Source organism: Oncorhynchus mykiss, chromosome 9 (assembly GCF_057628025.1).
Source record: "Oncorhynchus mykiss isolate SJ-2025 chromosome 9, ASM5762802v1, whole genome shotgun sequence".
NCBI lineage: Eukaryota > Metazoa > Chordata > Actinopteri > Salmoniformes > Salmonidae > Oncorhynchus > Oncorhynchus mykiss.
Genome location: NC_143030.1, coordinates 22,658,473 through 22,683,763, shown reverse-complemented (window position 1 = coordinate 22,683,763; position 25,291 = coordinate 22,658,473). Strand labels below are relative to the sequence as shown.

General features: G+C 44.1%; 1 protein-coding gene across 3 annotated transcripts in view; it reads right to left on the bottom strand.

Moving 5' to 3' along the window:
* LOC110531687 (uncharacterized) overlaps window positions 1–25,291 on the bottom strand; it is a 40,576-nt gene that overhangs the window by 7,506 nt on the left and 7,779 nt on the right. The window contains exons 6-11 of one of the 3 annotated variants that reach the window (XM_090183739.1): window positions 17,196–25,177; window positions 16,696–17,061; window positions 16,172–16,522; window positions 15,907–16,038; window positions 15,627–15,673; window positions 15,055–15,472 (exon numbers count right to left, since the gene is read on the bottom strand). In XM_090183739.1, the coding sequence (XP_090039865.1) occupies window positions 15,341–15,472; window positions 15,627–15,673; window positions 15,907–16,038; window positions 16,172–16,522; window positions 16,696–17,061; window positions 17,196–17,238 (1,071 nt within the window). In that variant the 5' untranslated portion in view covers window positions 17,239–25,177 and the 3' untranslated portion in view covers window positions 15,055–15,340. Of the gene's footprint in view, window positions 1–15,054; window positions 15,473–15,626; window positions 15,674–15,906; window positions 16,039–16,171; window positions 16,523–16,695; window positions 17,062–17,195; window positions 25,178–25,291 lie in introns of those variants that run through there. The other 2 variants (XM_090183740.1, XR_016483148.1) reach the window with 2 other exon arrangements.

Below are 25,291 nucleotides of genomic sequence, written 5' to 3'. Positions count from 1 at the left end.
CATTTTCAGTGGACTATCAGGCCCCTGTTGCTGCAAGTCATGATTTCCCTGGGGGTTAGCCTTGCAATCACCAAGTGGTGAGACACATAGCCCTCTATATTTAAATGTTTCAGGTACACTCAGATAGGTGTCTGCGTCACATACAGTCAGTAACCACTCACAGAGGCACACACAACTTGATGTTTGGAGTGCCGTGACATGTCAGTACTTGCTGCACAGTTTGGAGGAAGAAGGCTACCTTGACCTGTCAAAATCTATCCGCCTCTTCTGTGTGGGATATGTGTTCCTACCTCATCTGCGGGCAGATCTGCAGCATTTCACAGAGAGTTGGAATAGAGATGTAGTAGACCCAGAGTAAATGATCCAAGGTCAGTTTTGCATTTCACCTCTTGATGATTATGATGACTGACCGTGTTAGAATTTTAAAAAACAAAGCTTTATCATGCTCTCTCTCTATCCATTTGTCTCTCGTCTGCAGGTATGTTTTGATGTGAGAGAGTCCCTGTCATCGCCACCTCACCCGCTCTTAAGATAACCTTTGGGCCGACTGGGAGCCCAAGGCTGGATAGGAGACATCGCGAAAGACACTATGTAATTGTGATGAACTGAGAGAATATTAGGGTAGCACTGTAATTCATTAATTATATACAACAACTATGATAGCAGAGGTTCACTAGGTTCTGAGCTAATATTCATACCAAACGTTTTAGGGTCCATACACAGATTGTCTACATACTGTAGCTAGCTCCACATCCATAGGCATACAGTTAATTTTATCCCCCACTTCACATTAAGAAAATAAATAGTTAGCTACCTATGTTACATCAGCTGCATTGCATGGCAAATATAAACAAGGTTCTTTACATCCATTGTTTCACAAGACGACAGCCTGGTTTGCAGGTTTTCTCAAGAGTCCTTAAAACATTAAACAACACAAATGACAAATTCATACTCATGTCATAGTAAGCTGTTTTTTCTCTGTGTTGGTTAGGGCGTGATAGTGACTTGGGTGGGTCATCTAGGTGTTTTTGTATTTCTGGTGGCCTGATATGGTTCCCAATCAGAGGCAGCTGTTGATCGTTGTCTCTGATTGGGGATCATATTTAGGTATTCCCTCATTTGTGTTTGTGGGATCTTGACTATGTGTAGTTGCCTGTCAGCACTATTTTGTTTTGCGCCACATTTCGTTTGGTTGGTTGTTTGTTGTTTTGTTCAGTGAGTTTCAGTTTATAAAAAATATGTGGAACTCTAAGCACGCTGCGCCTTGGTCTTCTCATTACGACGATCGTGCCACATAACACTAGCTAGCTAGCTGGCTAATGTTAGCTAATCAGCTAATTTGCTAAATAGCGATTTTCGTAAATTAACTTTATGACAAAGATATGCACATTCGTTTGTCTCTACATTAACTCACATATTCCCCTCAATTGTAATTTTTTTTGCTTGACTCGTACTTATTTACATTTGCTTCCACAGTAACATTTTGTCAGCCATCTTTGCTGAAGAATGTCACCAGCAAAGGATGGCTTGCGTCTAATTCGTCATTTAAACTACTCGATATGATTGGTCATATATAAACCTTGGGACCCAAATGCATAATGAGTGCTCTAACTCTCCATTGCGGCGGTCTGGAGCAATGAAGCTGTAACGCTGGGATCCAATGTATGTTGAGGACTTGTTGGCTGCTTTTCCTTCACTCTGCGGTCAACCTCATCCCCAACCATCTCAATTGGGTTGAGGTTGGGTGATTGTGGAGGCCAGGTCATCTGATGCAGCACTCCATCACTCCTTCTTGGTCAAATAGCCCTTACACTGCCTGGAGGTGTGTTGGGTCATTATCCTGTTGATAAACAAATGATAGACCCACTAAGCACAAGCCAGATGGGATGGCGTATCACTTCAGAATGTGGTAGCCATGCTGGTTAAGAATGCCTTGAATTCACCTCATACCTCCTCCTCCATGCTTCACGGTAGGAACCACACATGCAGAGATCATCCGTTCACCTACACTGCGTCTCACTGCGACACAGCGGTTGGAACCAAAAATCTCAAATTTGGACTCATCAGACCAAAGGACAGATTTCCACCGGTCTAATGTCCATTGTTTGGTTTCTTGGCCCAAGTAAGTCTCTTCTTCTCACTGGTGTCCTTTAGTAGTGGTTACTTTGCAGTAATTCGACCATGATTGCCTGATTCACGCAGTCTCCTCTGAACAGTTTATGTTGAGATGTGTCTGTTACTTGAACTCTGTGAAGCATTTATTTGGGCTGCAATTTCTGAGGCTTGTAACTCTGAACTTAATGAACTTATCCTCTGCATGAGAGGTAACTCTGGGTCAAATTTTCCTGTGGCGGTCCTCATGAGAGCCAGTTTCATCATAGCGCTTGATGGTATTTGCGACTGCACTTGAAGAAACTTTAAAAGTTATTAACATTTTCCGGATTGACTGACCTTCATGTCATAAAGTAATAATGGGCTGTCATTTCTCTTTGCTTATTTGAGCTGTTCTTGTCATAATATGGACTTGGTCTTTTACCACAAAACAACTGATTGGCTCAAACACATTACTAAGGAAAGAAATTCCACAAATTCACTTTTAACAAGGCACACCTGTTAATTGAAATGCATTCCCGGTGACTACCTCATGAAGGAGGTTGAGAGAATGCCAAGTGTGTGCAAAGCTGTCATCAAGGCAAAGAGTAGCTACTTTGAAGAATCTCAAATATAAAATATATTTTGATTTGTTTAACACTTTTTTGGTTACTACATGATCCCATATGTTTTATTTTATAGTTTTGATGTCTTCACTATTATTCTACAATGTACACTGCTCAAAAAAATAAAGGGAACACTTAAACAACACAATGTAACTCCAAGTCAATCACACTTCTGTGAAATCAAACTGTCCACTTAGGAAGCAACACTGATTGACAATAAATGTCACATGCTGTTGTGCAAATGGAATAAACAACAGGTGGAAATTATAGGCAATTAGCAAGACACCCCCAATAAAGGAGTGGTTCTGCAGGTGGTGACCACAGACCACTTCTCAGTTCCTATGCTTCCTGGCTGATGTTTTGGTCACTTTTGAATGCTGGCGGTGCTTTCACTCTAGTGGTAGCATGAGACGGAGTCTGCAACCCACACAAGTGGCTCAGGTAGTGCAGCTCATCCAGGATGGCACATCAATGCGAGCTGTGGCAAGAAGGTTTGCTGTGTCTGTCAGCGTAGTGTCCAGAGCATGGAGGCGCTACCAGGAGACAGGCCAGTACATCAGAAGATGTGGAGGAGGCCGTAGGAGGGCAACAACCCAGCAGCAGGACCGCTACCTCCGCCTTTGTGCAAGGAGGAGCAGGAGGAGCACTGCCAGAGCCCTGCAAAATTACCTCCAGCAGGCCACAAATGTGCATGTGTTTGCTCAAACGGTCAGAAACAGACACCATGAGGGTGGTATGAGGGCCTGACGTCCACAGGTGGGGGTTGTGCTTACAGCCCTACACTGTGCAGGACGTTTGGCATTTGCCAGAGAACACCAAGATTGGCAAATTCGCCACTGGCGCCCTGTGCTTTTCACAGATGAAAGCAGGTTCACACTGAGCACATGTGACAGACGTGACAGAGTCTGGAGACTCCGTGGAGAACGTTCTGCTGCCTGCAACATCCTCCAGCAAGACTGGTTAGGCGGTGCGTCAGTCATGGTGTGGGATGGCGTTTCTTTGGGGGGCCTCACAGCCTTCCATGTGCTCGCCAGAGGTAGCCTGACTGCCATTAGGTACCGAGATGAGATCCTCAGACCCCTTGTGAGACCATATGCTGGTGCGGTTGGCCCTGGGTTCCCCCTAATGCAAGACAATGCTAGACCTCATGTGGCTGGAGTGTGTCAGCAGTTCCTGCAAGAAGAAGGCATTGATGCTATGGACTGGCCCGCCCGTTATTTGAAAAAGCATCTACATTTAAAATGAGTTCTTACCAAAGTTGGTGTAAAACAAAAACATTGACCAATGTCTGATCTTCATTGTAATGTCAATCCTTTATGCATTGCATAGTGTGAAGGTCTGACAACAGGAAACCTCTTTTATGATGACACTTTACATGTAGCCGTCATACAGTAGGAGGGAACACTGAACTGAGATACTTTATTGGCTGTCTGAACAGGAATAAAAGCTACAGTTTAGCAAGTGTGTTTACAACAGTTTGAGAAGCCCAGTCAGACTTTTAAAGAAGACAATCAAGTCAGGGAAAATAAACTTATTCAGACCATTTTACTTTTGATGTTTGGACAAACAGTAAAGGATCCTACTCCCCTATCTAGTGCCTCTGATACTGAGCCCATCCCAACCCAGCCCAGCTCAGAGGTTAATTGATTCCATAACACAGTATGTTTCTCCACCACAGCATATACTGTACACCCTGCATTTTTGGCTCTTGGTTTTCATCTTAGGCCTCCAACATGAAATATTATTATTGGTTGTGGCAATAATATGGTCTATTAATTTCAGATCTTTGTTGGTTACCAATGCCCTTTTAAATATGGCATGGCTACATTTTTGCTCATTTTTTTATGTCAGCCCAGATCCTCTAATTAACCTCAGTAGTGCCACTGCACTGTGCATGTCTCTTTTATAAGTGTATTACATCTCTGTAATACTTTGTCTTTGTAATACATGTCTTTCTTTGATACAAGTGTACATTAAGTATTCTAAAGAAAATAAATATTATTTTGTCCAGAGGGTAATTCAACAGTTACAATACTCCATAGAAGGTCTGTTGTTTCTAGAACATGTCTTGTCATGTACAGTATAAAGGTGAAGGGGGGTAGCAGAGTACATATGGGAAAACACCCACAGAATGAAACAAGTATATTGTATGTCAGTCTCATTCCCTCTATATCCTTCACAGAGACATGCACTGACTAATGTGTAACACCCGAGAGTGCATGTCTGATTGGACACCAGTCAACCAGTCAACCAGCCAACCATTACATGACACGCTTCATCTAGTCTGTTTCACTCTCTGTTTAGTGTTTTAAAATTTGATTTGATTCTCATACATCTATCAGAATGAGGATCCTCCTCTATTGGTCGCTGACAGAGCATCCTGCAGTAGTCTTATAACGATTGTCTGATTGTGAATATACTGAAAGTTCTCAGGTGACATCATCATAAACTGTCCCCTCCCCTTTGTCCATAGATCTAGAATAGATGGTATCACACATGAGACTGTTAACTCAGAGAGTTCAAATAGGGTTAATCAGCAGTTCTTTGTGGTTTGTAACTGATATAAGATAACTAATACTGTATATATATCAGGGTCACTTTATAAAGAACAAATTTGCTGTGGCTGCAAGTGGTCTGGGGCAAAGATTGTGTAAAAATTGTGAGAAGTAAAGATTGTGAGAACAACAGTGACACCACATAGACATCCTGCTGAAAACCACATAGAGACACAGAGAGCAGGTAGGAGGGTCCTGTGTGCACAAAGTCAGCAGGCCCACCTGACCAAAGCGTAGATACGATCTTGTTTTGTGCTAAAAGAAGACCGCAGAGTGCCTCTGAACTTGTTCATTGTGTGGGGGTGGTTGTAAGTGACATGCTATCAACACAACTAAAAGAGAACAACACATTACAGAGAGATGACTTGCATTAATAGGTTCTTTCCCATTCTTATTCAACTACTCCCTGGAACTCAATACAAAACTACACACAAGCATGAGTCATTATAAAGATCACTCCGCTACCCATTTTATTTTGAGTAATTGTGACTCCTTGTTACTAAACTTATAATTAACTAGCTGATGTTAGTAGGGTTAAATTCTAATTCTCAGAGTAAAAAACTCAACAGACAGTATGAAAGCTTAACCAAGTTTATTCTTCCCAGAGGATCAATATAGCTGCACATTTTCACACAAGCACTGATATTTAAATCAAATTTTTTAAAAAATCAAATCAAATCAAATGTATTTGTCACATACACGTGGTTAGCAGATGTTAATGCGAGTGTAGCGAAATGCTTGTGCTTCTAGTTCCGACAATGCAGTAATAACCAACGAGTAATCTAACCTAACAATTCCAAAACTACTACCTTATACACACAAGTGTAAAGGGATAAAGAATATGTACATAAAGATATATGAATGAGTGATGGTACAGAACGGCATAGGCAAAATGCAGTAGATGGTATCGAGTACAGTATATACATATGAGATGAGTAATGTAGGGTATGTAAACAAAAGTGGCATAGTTTAAAGTGGGTAGTGATACATGTATTACATAAAGATGCAGTAGATGATATAGAGTACAGTATATACATATACATATGAGATGAGAAATGTAGGGTATGTAAACATATTAAGTAGCATTGTTTAAAGTGGCTAGTGATATATTTTACATCAATTTCCATCAATTCCCATTATTAAAGTGGCTGGAGTTGAGTCAGTGTGTTGGCAGCAGCCACTCAATGTTAGTGGTGGCTGTTTAACAGTCTGATGGCCTTGAGATAGAAGCTGTTTTTCAGTCTCTCGGTCCCTGCTTTAATGCACCTGTACTGACCTCGCCTTCTGGATGATAGCGGGGTGAACAGGCAGTGGTTCGGGTGGTTGTTGTCCTTGATGATCTTTATGGCCTTCCTGTGACATCGGGTGGTGTAGGTGTCCTGGAGGGCAGGTAGTTTGCCCCCGGTGATGCGTTGTTGTTAAGGGAATTTTTATCAATGATGACTAATTATGTAAACATTTCAATCAGGACGTACTAATCCGAATACTATCATGTTACTGTATATGTATTACGGTGCGTGAATGAGGACCCAAAAGCGAATTAACAAAACAGAGTTTCTTTAATGACGAAACACACGTAGGCTCAGATGGACAGGCAGATTCCGACAGGACAGGACAAGGTTAGCTGAACAGGCAGATTCCGACAGGACAGGACAAGGTTGCAGCAAACACGACGATAGTCTGGTTCAGGCATGAGTAACACAAACGAGAATCCGACAAAGACAGGAACAAAAACAGAGAGAGATATAGAGGACTAATCAGAGGGAAAAAGGGAACAGGTGGGAAAAGGGGTGACGAGGTAGTTAGGAGGAGACAAGGAACAGCTGGGGGAAAGAGGGGGAGAAAAGGTAACCTAATAACGACCAGCAGAGGGAGACAGTACCCCCCCACTACATGACAGTACCCCCCCACTCACCGAGCGCCTCCTGGCGCACTCGAGGAGGAAGCCTGGCGGCAACGGAGGAAATCATCGATCAGCGCACGGTCCAGCACGTCCCGAGAGGGAACCCAACTCCTCTCCTCAGGACCGTACCCCTCCCAATCTACTAGGTACTGATGACCACGGCCCCGAGGACGCATGTCCAAAATCCTACGGACCCTGTAGATGGGTGCGCCCTCGACAAGGATGGGGGGGGGGGGAAGACGAGCGGGGGCGCGAAGAACGGGCTTGACACAGGAGACATGGAAGACCGGGTGGACGCGACGAAGATATCGCGGAAGAAGAAGTCGCACTGCGACAGGATTAATGATCCGAGAGATACGGAACGGACCAATGAACCGCGGGGTCAACTTGCGAGAAGCGGTCTTAAGGGGAAGGTTCTGAGTGGAGAGCCAAACTCTCTGACCGCGACAATATCTAGGACTCTTAGTTCTACGCTTATTAGCAGCTCTCACAGTCTGCGCCCTATAACGGCAAAGTGCAGACCTGACCCTCTTCCAGGTGCGCTCGCAACGTTGGACAAAAGCCTGAGCGGAGGGGACGCTGGACTCGGCGAACTGAGATGAGAACAGCGGAGGCTGGTACCCGAGGCTACTCTGAAAAGGAGATAGCCCGGTCGCAGACGAAGGAAGCGAGTTGTGGGCGTATTCTGCCCAGGGGAGCTGTTCTGACCAAGACGCAGGGTTGCGAAAAGAAAGACTGCGTAAGATGCGACCAATAGTCTGATTGGCCCGTTCTGCTTGACCGTTAGACTGGGGGTGAAAGCCGGAAGAGAGACTGACGGAAGCCCCAATCAAACGGCAAAACTCCCTCCAAAATTGAGACGTGAATTGCGGACCTCTGTCCGAAACGACGTCTGACGGAAGGCCATGAATTCTGAAAACATTCTCGATGATGATTTGTGCCGTCTCTTTAGCAGAAGGAAGCTTAGCAAGGGGAATAAAATGAGCCGCCTTAGAGAACCTGTCGACAACCGTAAGAATAACAGTCTTCCCCGCTGACGAAGGCAGTCCGGTGACAAAATCTAAGGCGATGTGAGACCACGGTCGAGAGGGAATGGGAAGCGGCCTGAGACGGCCGGCAGGAGGGGAGTTACCGGACTTAGTCTGCGCGCAGACCGAACAAGCAGCCACGAAGCGACGCGTGTCATGCTCCCGGGTGGGCCACCAAAAACGCTGGCGAATGGAAGCAAGCGTACCCCGAACGCCAGGATGGCCGGCTAACTTGGCAGAGTGAGCCCACTGAAGAACGGCCAGACGAGTAGGAACGGGAACGAAAAGAAGGTTCCTAGGACAAGCGCGCGGCGACGGAGTTTGAGTGAGTGCTTGCTTTACCTGCCTCTCAATTCCCCAGACAGTCAACCCGACAACACGCCCCTCAGGGAGAATCCCCTCGGGGTCAGTGGAGGCTACTGAAGAACTGAAGAGACGAGATAAAGCATCAGGCTTGGTGTTCTTAGAGCCCGGACGATAAGAAATCACGAACTCGAAACGAGCGAAAAACAGCGCCCAGCGCGCCTGACGCGCATTAAGTCGTTTGGCAGAACGGATGTACTCAAGGTTCCTATGGTCAGTCCAAACGACAAAAGGAACGGTCGCCCCCTCCAACCACTGTCGCCATTCGCCTAGGGCTAAGCGGATGGCGAGCAGTTCGCGGTTTCCCACATCATAGTTACGTTCCGACGGCGACAGGCGATGAGAAAAATACGCGCAAGGGTGGACCTTGTAGTCAGAGAGGGAGCACTGAGAAAGAATGGCTCCCACGCCCACCTCTGACGCGTCAACCTCGACAACGAACTGTCTAGTGACGTCAGGTGTAACAAGGATAGGTGCGGATGTAAAACGATTCTTGAGGAGATCAAAAGCTCCCTGGGCGGAAACGGACCACTTAAAGCACGTCTTGACAGAAGTAAGGGCTGTGAGAGGAGCTGCCACCTGACCGAAATTACGGATGAAACGACGATAGAAGTTCGCGAAGCCGAGAAAGCGCTGCAGCTCGACGCGTGACTTAGGAACGGGCCAATCAATGACAGCTTGGACCTTAGCGGGATCCATCTTAATGCCTTCAGCGGAAATAACAGAACCGAGAAATGTGACGGAGGAGGCATGAAAAGAGCACTTCTCAGCCTTCACAAAAAGACAATTCTCTAAAAGGCGCTGGAGGACACGTCGAACGTGCTGAACATGAATCTGGAGTGACGGTGAAAAAATCAGGATATCGTCAAGGTAAACGAAAACAAAGATGTTCAGCATGTCTCTCAGGACATCATTGACTAATGCCTGAAAGACAGCTGGAGCGTTAGCGAGACCGAAAGGAAGAACCCGGTATTCAAAGTGCCCTAACGGAGTGTTAAACGCCGTCTTCCACTCGTCCCCCTCCCTGATGCGCACGAGATGGTAAGCGTTACGAAGGTCCAACTTAGTGAAAAACCTGGCTCCCTGCAGGATCTCGAAGGCTGAAGACATAAGAGGAAGCGGATAACGATTCTTCACTGTTATGTCATTCAGCCCTCGATAATCTATGCAGGGGCGCAGGGACCCGTCCTTCTTCTTAACAAAAAAAAACCCCGCTCCGGCGGGAGAGGAGGAGGGGACTATGGTACCGGCGGCAAGAGCTACAGACAAATAATCTTCGAGAGCCTTACGTTCGGGAGCCGACAGAGAGTATAGTCTACCCCGGGGGGGAGTGGTTCCCGGAAGGAGATCAATACTACAATCATACGACCGGTGTGGGGGAAGAGAGGTGGCCCTGGACCGACTGAACACCGTGCGCAGATCGTGATATTCCTCCGGCACCCCTGTCAAATCACCAGGCTCCTCCTGTGAAGAAGAGACAGAGGAAACAGGAGGGATAGCAGACATTAAACATTTCACATGACAAGAGACGTTCCAGGAGAGGATAGAATTACTAGACCAATTAATGGAAGGATTATGACAAACTAGCCAGGGATGGCCCAAAACAACAGGTGTAAAAGGTGAACGAAAAATTAAAAAATAAATGGTTTCGCTATGATTACCAGAAACAGTGAGGGTTAAAGGTAGCGTCTCACGCTGAATCCTGGGGAGAGGACTACCATCCAGGGCGAACAAGGCCGTGGACTCCCTTAACTGTCTGAGAGGAATGTCATGTTCCCGTGCCCAGGTCTCGTCCATAAAACAGCCCTCCGCCCCAGAGTCTATTAAGGCACTGCAGGAAGCTGACGAACCGGTCCAGCGTAGATGGACCGACAAGGTAGTGCAGGATCTTGAAGGAGAGACAGGAGTAGTAGCGCTCACCAGTAGCCCTCCGCTTACTGATGAGCTCTGGCTTTTACTGGACATGAAGTGACAAAATGACCAGCAGAACCGCAATAGAGACAGAGGCGGTTGGTGATTCTCCGTTCCCTCTCCTTAGTCGAGATGCGGATACCTCCCAGCTGCATAGGCTCAGCACCCGAGCCGGCAGAGGAAGATGGTAGTGATGCGGAGAGGGGGGCAACGGAGAACGCGAGCTCCTTTCCACGAGCTCGGTGACGAAGATCAACCCGTCGCTCAATGCGAATAGCGCGTTCAATCAAGGAATCCACGCTGGAAGGAACCTCCCGGGAGAGAATCTCATCCTTTACCTCTGCGCAGAGACCCTCCAGAAAACGAGCGAGCAAAGCCGGCTCGTTCCAGCCACTGGAGGCAGCAAGAGTGCGAAACTCAATAGAGTAGTCTGTTATGGATCGATTACCTTGACATAGGGAAGACAGGGCCCTGGAAGCCTCCTCCCCAAAAACAGATCGATCAAAAACCCGTATCATCTCCTCCTTAAAGTCCTGATACTGGTTAGTACACTCAGCCCTTGCCTCCCAGATTGCCGTGCCCCACTCACGAGCCCGTCCAGTAAGGAGAGATATGACGTAGGCGACACGAGCAGTGCTCCTGGAGTAAGTGTTGGGCTGGAGAGAAAACACAATATCACACTGGGTGAGGAACGAGCGGCATTCAGTGGGCTCCCCAGAGTAACACGGCGGGTTATTGATTCTGGGCTCCGGAGATTCGAAAGCCCTGGAAGTGGCCGGTGGATCGAGGCGGAGATGGTGAACCTGTTCTGTGAGGTTGGAGACTTGGGTGGCCAGGGTCTCAACGGCATGTCGAGCAGCAGACAATTCCTGCTCGTGTCTGCCTAGCATCGCTCCCTGGATCTCGACGGCTGAGTGGAGAGGATCCGAAGTCGCTGGGTCCATTCTTGGTCGGATTCTTCTATTACGGTGCGTGAATGAGGACCCAAAAGCGAATTAACAAAACAGAGTTTCTTTAATGACGAAACACACGTAGGCTCAGATGGACAGGCAGATTCCGACAGGACAGGACAAGGTTAGCTGAACAGGCAGATTCCGACAGGACAGGACAAGGTTGCAGCAAACACGACGATAGTCTGGTTCAGGCATGAGTAACACAAACGAGAATCCGACAAAGACAGGAACAAAAACAGAGAGAGATATAGAGGACTAATCAGAGGGAAAAAGGGAACAGGTGGGAAAAGGGGTGACGAGGTAGTTAGGAGGAGACAAGGAACAGCTGGGGGAAAGAGGGGGAGAAAAGGTAACCTAATAACGACCAGCAGAGGGAGACAGGGTGAAGGGAAAGGACAGAAACAAGACACAACATGACAATACATGACAATATGTACTAATCAGAATACTATTCTGTATGTGTATGAGTTTTTTTTATTTATCCCAGTACTGAATATAATGTGTGGGAATGTGGTCAAGAGTTTAGAACAATGACTGTCTGTTCCTTGGTACAAATTAATCAGACTCGCTAGAATGCTCATCTACACAAGAAAACATTGACTCGTAAATTATATTATTTGGTAGGGAGACGGATGTGGGAAGGCTTGATACACAGCCTTAGTACTGGAACGGAGATGGCACGGGGTGGTGTTGGAACTAATGACGTCATTTTCAGTTTATAACCTGTGATTACCTGTATTGTGGCAGTACTTTCTTGAATAAACTCTGCTGTCTGACTTTAAGACTGGGCTCTGTCTATCATTATAGAATAAGGGAATTACAAATCCTTATGAATTGACAGAGTGTTTAATTTTAATTGGATATTAAAACATAGAGCAATTTAATTATTTTAACAGTTGTGCAGACCTCACTACCCTCTGGAGAGCCTTACGGTTGTGGGCGGAGCAGTTGCCGTACCAGGCGGTGGTGATACAGCCCGACAGGATGCTCTTGATTGTGCATCTGTAGAAGTTTGTGAGTGCTTTTGGTGACAAGCCAAATTTCTTCAGCCTCCTGAGGTTGAAGAGGCGCTGCTGCGCCTTCTTGACGACGCTGTCTGTGTGGGTGGACCAATTCAGTTTGTCCGTGATGTGTACGCCGAGGAACTTAAAACTTACTACCCTCTCCACTACTGTCCCATCGATGTGGATAGGGGGGTGCTCCCTCTGCTGTTTCCTGAAGTCCACAATCTTCTCCTTTGTTTTGTTGACGTTGAGTGTGAGGTTATTTTCCTGACACCACACTCCGAGGGCCCTCACCTCCTCCCTGTAGGCCGTCTCGTCGTTGTTGGTAATCAAGCCTACCACTGTAGTGTCGTCCGCAAACTTGATGATTGAGTTGGAGGCGTGCATGGCCACGCAGTCGTGGGTGAACAGGGAGTACAGGAGAGGGCTCAGAATGCACCCTTGCGGGGCCCCAGTGTTGTGGATCAGCGGGGTGGAGATGTTGTTACCTACCCTCACCACCTGGGGGCGGCCCGTCAGGAAGTCCAGTACCCAGCTGCACAGGGCGGGGTCGAGACCCAGGGTCTCGAGCTTGATGACGAGTTTGGAGGGTACTATGGTGTTAAATGCTGAGCTGTAGTCGATGAACAGTATTCTCATATAGGTATTCCTCTTGTCCAGGTGGGTTAGGGCAGTGTGCAGTGTGGTTGAGATTGCGTCGTCTGTGGACCTATTTGGGCGGTAAGCAAATTGGAGTGGGTCTAGGGTGTCAGGTAGGCTGGAGGTGATATGGTCCTTGACTAGTCTCTCAAAGCACTTTATGATGACGGAAGTGAGTGCTACGGGGCAGTAGTTGTTTAGCTCAGTTACCTTAGCTTTCTTGGGAACAGGGACAATGGTGGCCCTCTTGAAGCATGTGGGAACAGCAGACTGGGATAAGGATTGATTGAATATGTCCGTAAACACACCAGCCAGCTGGTCTGCACATGCTCTGAGGGCGCGGCTGGGGATGCCGTCTGGGCCTGCAGCCTTGCGAGGGTTAACACGTTTAAATGTCGGCTGCAGTGAAGGAGAGTCAGAAGGTTTTGGTTGCAGGCAGTGTCAGTGGCACTGTATTGTCCTCAAAGCTGGCAAAAAAGTTATTTAGTCTGCCTGGGAGCAAGACACCCTAGTCCGAGACGGGGCTGGTTTTCTTTTTGTAATCCGTGATTGCCTGTAGACCCTGCCACATACCTCTTGTGTCTGAGCCGTTCAATTGTGACTCTACTTTGTCTTTATACTGACGCTTAGCTTGTTTGATTGCCTTGCGGGGGGAATAGCTACACTGTTTGTATTCGGTCATGTTTCCGGTGACGTTTCCCTGGTTAAAAGCATCTGTACAAACATTGTATATTTTACTGCTAGGCAGGACACTAAGTTATTTCTCCCTTAAGGTGACGTGACCTGTTCTCGACCCTTGTTCCTGAGGATCACAAGAAATGGTGGATCATATTAGGCTAATGTATGACAAGTTTTGAAATAGTCTGGAACATTTAACCTATTTGAATCATTATGGAACACAGACTACATTTGGAAGTTTAGACCTGGAGCCTGGCGACGACCTGACCGCTGTCATCACAGTTCCATGACAAGTGAGGATTATTAGGGTAGAACTACTGGTCAACCCCTATTGTACACTCCTCTCACCTTCCAATATTTCATGGATTGAACAATTGAACATGGCAACTTTCAGTATGAATCAAACTACTGTATTTTGATTCACCAATACATGTAGTGTGTAAAGGGTCTCCAAACCAGTTTTGATTTTATTCATGAATACTTTCCAAACCCTAAATAATATACAAGATCAGATCAAATGTTTTATCTACCAAGTGGTGATGAAAAGGAGACAAATATGTGTATATTTACATGGCTTTCTTAAATCCCTAATATTATGAACAGTTCCCTCTCTATATTCTAGTGAGTCTGGTGAGAAATTCAAATTAAAGGTACACCAAATGTAGGGATAGTTTTAAACAGATGTACTTAATACCTGATTGAATGAAAACTCCATGAGAAATTCACTTGGCCAGTAAGTGGGAGGGTTTTCAGCGGTTAAATGTAATTTATTCAACAAACACAAGCGATCTGCAAAGCCTGTTACACACCTGCATAGGTAAGTCTGAATACCAACTACTGGGAAGTGCGTAAGAAAGGAGTGTGTAAAAGAGGTGTGTATTTCCTGAAATGGGCCCATAGTGACATTGGTGTGTTGTGGTTTTGATGCACTGAGGTGTCTGTAGAGAGCATGTGGTAAGGACTGACGGTCATTTCTGGGGGTTAGAGATGAGTTTACATGAGTGGAAAATCTATTTAGGGCATTCAGAACACCACAGAGAGATGTGATACAGGATACAGCTTACGAAGGAGAGATGACTGAAAGAGTTAGTCAATAGAATGGACTCCATGCATGCATATATGCACATATTGTCATCAGGATGAGCTAATGTTACATTGAGCATAAACCTCAATCAACTCTGATGTTGTTGCCCTAAATCAGTTGTGGTGTTATTGTTCTTCCCTGCAAACCTACAAGTGAAACTGTTGTAGTAATTTAAAAGCAAGGGAAAAATCTGAGAGAAAATCACACAATACCTCTGTATGACAGCAGTTTAGTATTTTATTTAATCTGCACAACATTACCAATGTAAAAAGGAATTTGACGGAATACAAGGCATTGTAACACACTTCGCTAATATATAAAGCTATATACAGTGAGAAACACATACAAGCAATTCAAGTTAATAAAGAGGCAACTCTGACGTTTCAGTCCATGTTTTCTTGTTCGACAATGAAATGAAAATGACAACTTCCCTGATATATTAAGCTATGTACAGTGGGAAACACATAACATCAATGCAAGTTATTAAAGAGCAAAAGTCTATATTTCAGTCCATGTTTTGGACTCTCACACCAGAGTACACAGTGTCTCTCTCCATGGCGCTCCTCTCTCTCCCGGCCTTCACTTTCTTGTGGACGACGTTCAGAGCGGCGTAATGGATTGTGTCAACATCTTGATCCTGAGAGAAATAACAAAAATAAATTCCAAATATTTGGCATTAGACTAAAACATTGCTAGTGAAGCAAAACAATTAAAGTGTATATTTTCATATTTTGATTCAATAAAAAAAACATTGATTCAGCAACAGCTCAACAAATGCCAGGTCTGTGTACCTGGTTATGACTGGGGACCTCCGGAGTACTTGGCTGAGGGGGTGCCCCTTTTAATCAAACATTATCGTCATCATCATCACCATCATCAACAAAATCATCATCATCCATCATCATCATCATCAATAACATCATCATCATCGTTATCATCAACATCAATTACATCCGCATCAACATCATCATCATCATCAAACAATTAATTAGTAAAGTTTTATGATCAAAAACATGTCATGTTCCCTGTACCAACAGTTTCAGCATATTGGTGCACATTGATAAAACTTACCTCTGCACTGTTCACATTCTCTACTGCTGATCTTATACAAAACACAACCAAGGACAATGATGATGATGAAACACAGACCCAACGCTGCACCCAGACAGTACACCAAGAGAACACGGTCCTCCTTACAACCATCTGTAGAAATACAGACAGTGATAGAGATTTGATTTGATTTGATTTGAGATTCAGGACATTTTGCTCCACCAGGCATTGAGTTTCTTCATAGCACCATGAAATAATATCAGAACATATCAGAATTATCACTTACCTCCAACATCCAGCTTGGTCCCGTTCCCAAACAGTATCTCCCCACATGAGACCACAGCACAGTAGTAAGTCCCAGCATCAGAGAGGCTGAGGTTCCTCTTGGGGAGGTTGTAGACACAGCTCTGTGTAGGAGACCCAGCCTCAGGGCTCTTCTCACACTGATCACTCCTGTCTCCATGGGTGTAAATGATTCCTGGATGGGATTCTCCTGAGCCATGTCTGAACCAATAGACACTGTGTTCTCCTGCACAGGTCTCTGTGTGAATTGTACAGTTCAAAGTCACAGAATCTCCTGGCTGGATTGACTCAGACACAGGCTGCTGAAGTATAGTCATATTTCTGGAATTTGATCCTGACAAGAAGGCCAATAAACCAATTTAATCTCGCCAGAGTATCTCTGTGGCAAGTGTTGTAACTCAACATTTTTTCAATTAAGATCTCATCTGAGAATACCTCATATTTTCACTGTATATCTGTAAATTCAGATTTACAAAAAGTAAATAATAATAATGACTTTCTCTTTACCTTTTATGATGAGAATGACTCCTTTTCCAAATTCCAAATTGTTTCCATAAGAACTTCCACAGTAGTATGTGCCTGAATCAGAGAGTTCCACATCTGCGATCATTAGATTATTTTTCCCTTGGCCACCTTCCACTGAGAAGCGAGGGTTATTCTTAAACTCCTGGTAAAATGTTGCATTCTTGTCCAACTTATAGATCGTCGAGATGAGCTGAGGAATATTTTCAAAAGTTTGCTTGTACCAGGAGAACATTACTCCCACGTTGCCTTTGTTGAAGCAGTCCAAAACCACTGCGTCTCCAATGTTGGCTGACTTGAGACCATTCTTTTGACTGATGGATGAGGATTCAGTCCCAGCTACTCCATGAACTAGAGAACATGAAAATATATTAGCTGTTACATACCTTAAATACAACTTTGGATTCTCAAAGTGTCTGTAGAACAATAATGGGATACTTTGTGTCTCCAAATCAAGAAATGTAAAATGTATAAGATTGACTTACCCATCTCTACGAGAAGTGGAAATATCAGACACAGTGTGATCATCTTTAAAGTTGTCAGCACTTCACAACTTGTGTCTTGAGTGGAAAGCGTCCACCCATGTAGACAACGCTTCAACAATGGAGTTACAGGTGATTGGTCAAACTGGACCGCATAATTTTTGTTAACGCCTCACTCAGGCATGACTGTGGTCTTTACGTGTATCTTTTACAGTTCAGAGTCCCAGTATTGTCCTAGATGTAGAGTCTCATAAATTAGATATGTACAAATTGAGCACTGATTTTTGAAGCACGATTTCCCTCAATCTTTATCACTGCAGCTGCTGTTGTCTAAGAGACTCAAATTTGTGACCTGGTTTTGAACATGCATGCTATGACACTGTCATCCACTAGGGCTTCTATCAGTCACTTCACCTCACTAAAAACATCAAAAAAAAACATGACAAACACAGAAAATACAATACAGTAGTTTTATTTTTGTGATCTACCCTTCAGGATTTACACTCAAAGGACAAGATAGTTTGAATGCCCTCCTATGACATTGTTATTGAATAGGTCCATGGTTCTAGTCAACTAACATCACACTGAAAATCAGGGATTGTGTTTGATTGAGCATACTGTATTGATCTCTATGTCAAATGACCTAATACAAAATTCATTGTGTTTTTTCACAGATTTCAGTTGACTTGGTATAGATAAGCTGCCTCATTAAAATATTTGGTTAATTGTAGCTATAATTGTCAACTGGAAGAGTAAGTATAGCCTACAGCATGAGTGGACTAAGGGTTCTGAGACATCTGGCTGAAAACCACAGAAATAGAGAAAGAGCGAGAGAAGGGTCATGCGTGCAACAGGCCAGCAGGCCCTAACAAAGAGTAGACCTATCCTCATCTTGTTTTCATCACAGACCACAGAGTACCTGTAAATAGGTTCCTGTGTGTGTAAGGGGGTGTTAGTGGCATGAGAATAGAAAACATGTCTCAACACTGCAACTTAAAGATGCCTGAGTATGGCCTAAATAATTTATTATTGTTGAACGCTTTATTCATCTAATCACATTCATCTTCTTTCATTGTCACGCCCTGGTCAAAGTATTTTGTGTTTATCTTCATTTATTTTGGTCAGGCCAGGGTGTGGCATGGGTTTTTGTATGTGGTGTGTTGGGATTGTAGCTTAGTGGGGTGTTCTAGTGAAGTCTATGGCTGTCTGAAGTGGTTCTCAATCAGAGGCAGGTGTTTATCGTTGTCTCTGATTGGGAACCATATTTGGGCAGCCATATTCTTTGGGTGTTTTGTGGGTGATTGTCCTTAGTGTCCTGATGTCCTTGGTCAGTTTACACAAGTATAGGCTGTTTCGGTTTTTGTTACGTTTATTGTTTTGGTAGTGTTTGTGTTTAGTGTGTTTTTTCATTAAACATGAATCTCAATAGCCACGCCGCATTTTGGTCTGATCCTTGCTACACCTCCTCGTCCGAGGAAGAGATAGAAGAAAGTCGTTACATTCATGTTGCTTCAATGTCTTCTCGACCTGTTTTTCTTGTTACTCAGATTCAGAGCTACCAGTGGAGGCTACTCAGAAGAGGAAGTAAAATACATCCTCCTTAGTGAATTTCATAAAAATAAAAATGTTTAAACAATTTTAAAAAGTATCATTTTTATATAACTATACTAAATATAATCACATCACCAAATAATTGATTAAAACACAATATTTTGCAATGAAGGTCTACAGTAGCCTCAACAACACTCTGTAGGGTAGCACCACGGTGTAGCCGGAGGACAGATGGCTTCCGTCCTCCTCTGGGTACATTGACTTCAATACAAAACCTAGGAGGCTCATGGTTCTCACCCCCTTCTAAAGACTTACACAGTAACTGACAACTCCCGGAGGACGTCTTCCAACCTATCAGAGCTCTTGCAGCATGAACTGACATGTTGTCAACCCAATCAAAGGATCAGAGAATGAATCTAGTACTGAAAGCATAAGCTACAGCTAGCTAGCACTGCAGTGCATACAATGATGTGAGTAGTTGATTCAAAGAGAGAGGAAGACAATAGTTTAACAGTTTTGAACAAATACATTTATTCCAAAATGAAGGAGAAACAACTTTCAGTTTCACTTACTTAGCTAGCAAATGCAGCTAGCTAGTTTAGCCTACTCAAAAAACCTGCTCAAACAGAGGTATGGTATGTTAGCTAGCTGGCTATGACTATCCAACACAACACTGGAACTCTTCCAAGTCAAGGTAAGCTTTTGGTTTTACTAATTTATTGCCACTGGGCCCGCTGGTGTAAGTGCTATACTGCTTTGTTAAACATTTGTTAAACGGAAGTAAATGCAACGAAACAGGGATAAACATACCTGAATTTGTCCAATAGAAACTCTAGTTTGCAACTGTTGTACTGATGATTGCACCCTAGATCAGCTAGATGCAGGCAAGAAGTGTACATGGCGGTATTGAATGTGTCACTGTGTCCATCTGTCACTGTCTGTCAACTCAAAATGTTATCTCGACCTGTGTGCCCCTACATTGTAAACTTTTATTCATAAGCTAGGTTGTAGCAACCTCATGATGGGCAGGGGCGCAACTTTCACTGGGGACAGGAGGACGGGGGGTCATAGAATGCATAAAATGCAATCTGAAATTGCATTTTTGTCCCCCCCAGTTTTGCCATTACAATGTGATACACAAATAATGACTTTGTGCTTTAGGACCATGTGGATGCCTCAGAGTGGTGGGGTAGGCTGTGTGAAGTGTTCAGTCTTTTGATTTAGAACCGGCTTTAGGAGCATGGACACTACAGAGCGGGCTGTCAGGCTGTGTAAAGGCAAAGCATGGGAGCATTGAGCATAGTTCAGAGTGTATGTGTTGCACTCTTTCACCGAGTTGTAAAAGAAAGCAGAGCAGAAACGAGTTACTCTTTAGTTTATCTATGTAGCTGGCAAGGTAACTGCTGTTTAACTTAACAGAAAAAAACAAAAGTAGTTACAGTGCTGAGCTAGTATTGTAACTGACATGTAATGTTAGCTAATGTTTCATCCCCTCTTGACTGAGGTGAATGAATAAGCTACGCTAGCGAGTAGCTACCACAGTCAGGTCAGCTCTAGCCTCTAGTTATCTGTCAGATAGCAATATGAGGTGGCTATTATTACTATCAAACAGCTGTTGTTGTATGGAATTTTTCTGTAGTAAATTAACTTGGCAAGATTTTGCCAGTTGATGTGTTAGAAAGAGACCTGGCCAAAAGTTGGCTAACATTAGCTATTTTTGCCTCAATCACACTTGACCTGAATCAAATGATGAAACCATCGGCCAAACGATTGAAGATTGATATTGTTTTTACAGTGCAATGTGAGTTTTTCTTAGTCAGTATGGCAATGTAATGTTATTGATCTGTCAGTTTCCCTAGCTAATTCCCTACTTTTCACACTGACACAGCTTTAACGTTACAGGCTTCACTGTCATGGTGCATAGTAGGGGAACCTATTTCTTCATCCCGCTCCTGCCAGACCGATTTCTTGATTTTCATACAAGCACCTGCTGGCTTTCTGTCTGACTCCGACCCAAGATCTGGTCCCAAACCCAACTGCCCTTATACACATGGCCCTTATATTAGGCTATCTGAAATTTTTATTTAAACTTTATTTAACTATGCAAGTCAATTAAGAACAAATTCTTATTTACAATGACAGCCTACCGGGAAACAGTGGGTTAACTGCCTTGTTCAGGGGTAGAATGACAGATGTTTACCTTGTCAGCTCAGGGATTCGATGTACCAACCTTTTGGTTACTGACCCCATGCTCTAACCACTAGGCTACCTGCCAGCCCCAAATTGCCAATATGCTAGATTTAGTTGGAAGATATGAATACTTATTAAAAATGAAAAGGCGCAACGCTCGCTCACCATAGTAGCCTAACCTATGTGCGTGTTCTGCCTTTTCCTTTTCAATGATGATTATGTTTTTGGATTGCACTTCGACTCACGTTGGTTATTAAGCACCCTCCACTTCTTTCCATTATCAACATTTATTTATATACACTGTAGTAAACTACAATCGAATCATATTTAAGTTAATTTCGTATAAGTGAACTGCAACGTGATTCTACACCCACGTAGGCAGCCGGCTCTATTTCAATGAGACCACACACTAAGCGCACTAAGATTTGGAGCACCGGTACCAGCTTGCCGTGCGGAAGCAGAGAGAACAGTCAATGACTTGGGTGACTGGAGTCTTTGAACATTTTTAGGGCCTTCCTCTGACACCGCCTGGTTTAGAGGTCCTGGATGGCAGGGAGCTCTGCCACAGTGATGTACTGCGCCGTACTCACAACCGTCTGTAGCGCCTTGCGGTCGGATGCCAAGCAGTGATGCAGCCAGTCAAGATGCACTCAATGGTGCAGCTGTAGAACGCTTTGAGGATCGGAGGGCACATGCCAAAACTTTTCAGCCTCCTGAGGGGGAAGAGGCGTGGTCATGCCCTCTTCACGACTGTGTTGGTGTGTGTGGACCATGGTAATTCCTTATTGATGTGGACACAGAGGAACTTGAAGCTCTCGACCTGCTCCACTACAGCCAGGTGTGTTAAATTAGGGTTGGACTAAAAACCCACAGGATGGTAGATCTCCAGGAAGAGGGTTGGGCAGCCCTGCTTTAGGCTGTATCATAGTCTTTGGTGATCAGGCCTACCACGGTCATGTCGTCAGTAAACTGTGTTGAGGGGCCCCTGTGTTGAGTGTCCGTGTGGCGGATGTGCTCTTGCCTACCTTCACCACATGGGGGCTGCCCATCAGGATGCCAGGGATCCAGTTGCATAGGGAGGGTCCTTAGCTTAATGACGAGTTTGGAGAACAATATGGTGTGGAACATTGAGCTGTAGTCAATGAACAGCAGACTCATGTAGGTGTTCCTTTTGTCCATGTGGGATAGGGAAATGTGGAGTGCAATAGAGATTGCATCATGTGTAGATCTGTGAATTGGAGTGGGTACGGGGTGTCTGGGATGATGGTGTTGATGTGATCCATAGTGACGGACCATAGTGATTTAGACAGGTTACCTTGGCGTTCTTGGGCACAGGGTCTATGGTGGCCTGCTTGAAACATGTAGCTATTATAGACTGGGTCAGGGAGAGGTTGAAAATGTCAGTGAAGACACCTGCCAGCTGGTCAGCACATTTTCTGGTAATATGTATGGATTTGCGGCCTTGTTAATGTTAACCTCATTGAAGTAGAAGTCCATGTCCAGGTTAGTGATAGCTGTTCTGCTGTCCAGAAGCTATTTTCGTCATAGGAAACCATGGTGGAAACATCATGTAAAAAAATATTAAGACCAGCACCAAATAATACACAAAATATCACAATTGGTAAGGAGCCCGTACAATGTCCGCTATTCCCTCCATCGACATTCCACATCAACATCAGCATTATGCACTCAGCATTATGGAGATAGCTTGGGCATAAGGCAATGTGATGGACTAGAGTCCAGGTGGTGTACTTGTACATCAAGTTGTCTCCAGCTACAGAAACAGGATATAGGCTGCTGCTCCGATGAGCCGTTTCGGCTCGCAAAAGCCAAGGCTCATGCTCATGCCTTGGCTCATGCCTTGGCTCATGCCTACCTCTTTTTGACACCTAACTAGAAAACCTCCTGACTTCAGAGTCTGGAGGCTGTTTTCATGATGTCGACACAATGCGTCAATAATGAAAGGGGCTGTGATTTTTACTGGTAGGTTCTCCTCTGTCTTTCCAGGTCAAACACCCTCATGGACAGCCACACACAACCCCCTGTGTCTGCTATGATACAAGTGTACGTAGGGTCTTTGAAAGAAAACCAGGACATTTTGACCAGAACATTCCACAGTTACTGAAAAAGAACAACCCAGCTTTATGTGTTTATTGGTCTGTGACCAACTGACATCGCTCCCAGTTAGAGGGGAATAAGGCAGTCCAAGAGTTGACACACACAGGAGCTACATAGACATCCTGTTGAAAACCACACACACAGAGAAAAACAGAGAGCAGGTAGGAGGGTCCTGTGTGCACAAAGCCAGGAGGCCCACCTGACCAAAGTGTTTGAGACAACTGAGGAGAGTTTGAGACAACTGAAGTGTTATTCAATATACAGTTGAAGTCGGAAGTTTACATACACCATAGCCAAATACATTTCTACTCAATTTTTCACAATTCCTGACATTTAACCCTAGTAACAATTCCGCTCAGAAGGAGACGCGTTCTGTCTCCTAGAGATGAACGTACTTTGGTGCGAAAAGTGCAAATCAATCCCAGAACAACAGCAAAGGACCTTGTGAAGATGCTGGGGGAAACAGGTACAAAAGTGTCTATATCCACAGTAAAACGAGTCCTATATCGACATAACCTGAAAGTCCGCTAGGCAAGGAAGAAGCCACTGCTCCAAAACAGCCATAAAAAAGCCAGACAAAGATCGTACTTTATAGAGAAATGTCCTCTGGACTGATGAAACAAAAATAGAACTGTTGGGTCATATTGACCATCGTTATGTTTTGAAGCAAAAAAGGGGGAGGCTTGCAAGCCGAAGAACAAAATCCCAACTGTGAAGCACAGGGGTGGCAGGATCATGTTGTGGGGGTGCTTTGCTGCAGGAGGGATTGGTGCACTTCACAAAATAGATTGCATTATGAGGTAAAACAATTATGTGGATATATTGAAGCAACATCTCAAGATATTAGTAAGGAAGTTAACCTCTCTGGGATAGGCGGGACGCAATGTCCTACCTGGCCAATTGCCAGGGACAATGCAGAGCGCCAAATTCAAATAAAATACTATAAAATTTTAACTTTCATTAAATCACACATGTAAGATACCAAATTAAAGCTACACTCGTTGTGAATCCAGCCAACATATCAGATCTCAAAAAGGCTTTTCGGCGAAAGCATAAAAAGCTATTATCTGATGATATCACAACAGTAAACAAAGAGAGAATAGCATATTTCGACCCTGCAGGCACCACACAAAACGCAGAATAAAATATAAATCATGCCTTACCTTTGACAAGCTTCTTTCGTTGGCACTCCAATATGTCCCATAAACATCACAAATGGTCCTTTTGTTTGATTAATTCCGTCGATATATATCCAACATGTCCATTTATTTGGCAATGTTTGATCCAGAAAGAAACAGCTTCCAATTTGAGCAACGTCACTACAAAATATCTCAAAAGTTACCAGTAAACTTTGCCAAAACATTTCAAAGTACTTTTGTAATATATCTTTAGGTATTTTTAAAGATTAATAATCGATCAAATGGAAGACGGGTCTATCTGTTTTCAATACAGGAGGATAACAAACTAACGCTACTTTCCTAGTCTTGCGCAACTCTCAAACAGTACACATAACGTTACCCTGATTCAAGATGGCCATACTTCTTCATTTCACAAAGGAATAACCTCAACCTATTTCCAAAGACTGGTGACATCCAGTGGAAGCGGTAGGAACTGCAAACAGGTGCCTTAGAAATAATCCCCAATGAAAACTCATTGAATTGACAGTGACCTCAAAAAAACAATAATTCTGAATGGTTAGTCCTCTGGGTTTTGCCTGCTACATAAGTTTTGTTATACTCACAGACATGACTCAAACAGTTTTAGAAACTTCAGAGTGTTTTCCATCCAAATCTAATGATAATATGCATATCTTATATTCTTGGCATGAGTAGCAGGAAGTTGAAATTGGGCACGCTATTTATCCAAAAGTGTACAGACACTAGGGAGATATTTACTGATTTAGATGTCAATACATTTGATTTAACTACACATAAAATATAGGAAGATTTATACTTGTATTCAAAGATATGGCAAACCACTTGTCCTCCTCTCCATCCTCCACTTTGTCATCTTATAGCAGCATATACTACATGGGTGTCCAGCTCCTTCGCTCTTCTTCTCTCCCTCTTCTATTTCTTGTAGGTGAAATTCAGGGCAGCATAATTCAGTACATCAGTATCTTGGTTCTGTACATTTGGAAACATCATGAAATACAATTAGAATTGTATCTGAATTGCTCATTTTTACAAAATAATGTCACTGAACAAATAGCATTTACTTGATCATGTTGTCTTTGCGAG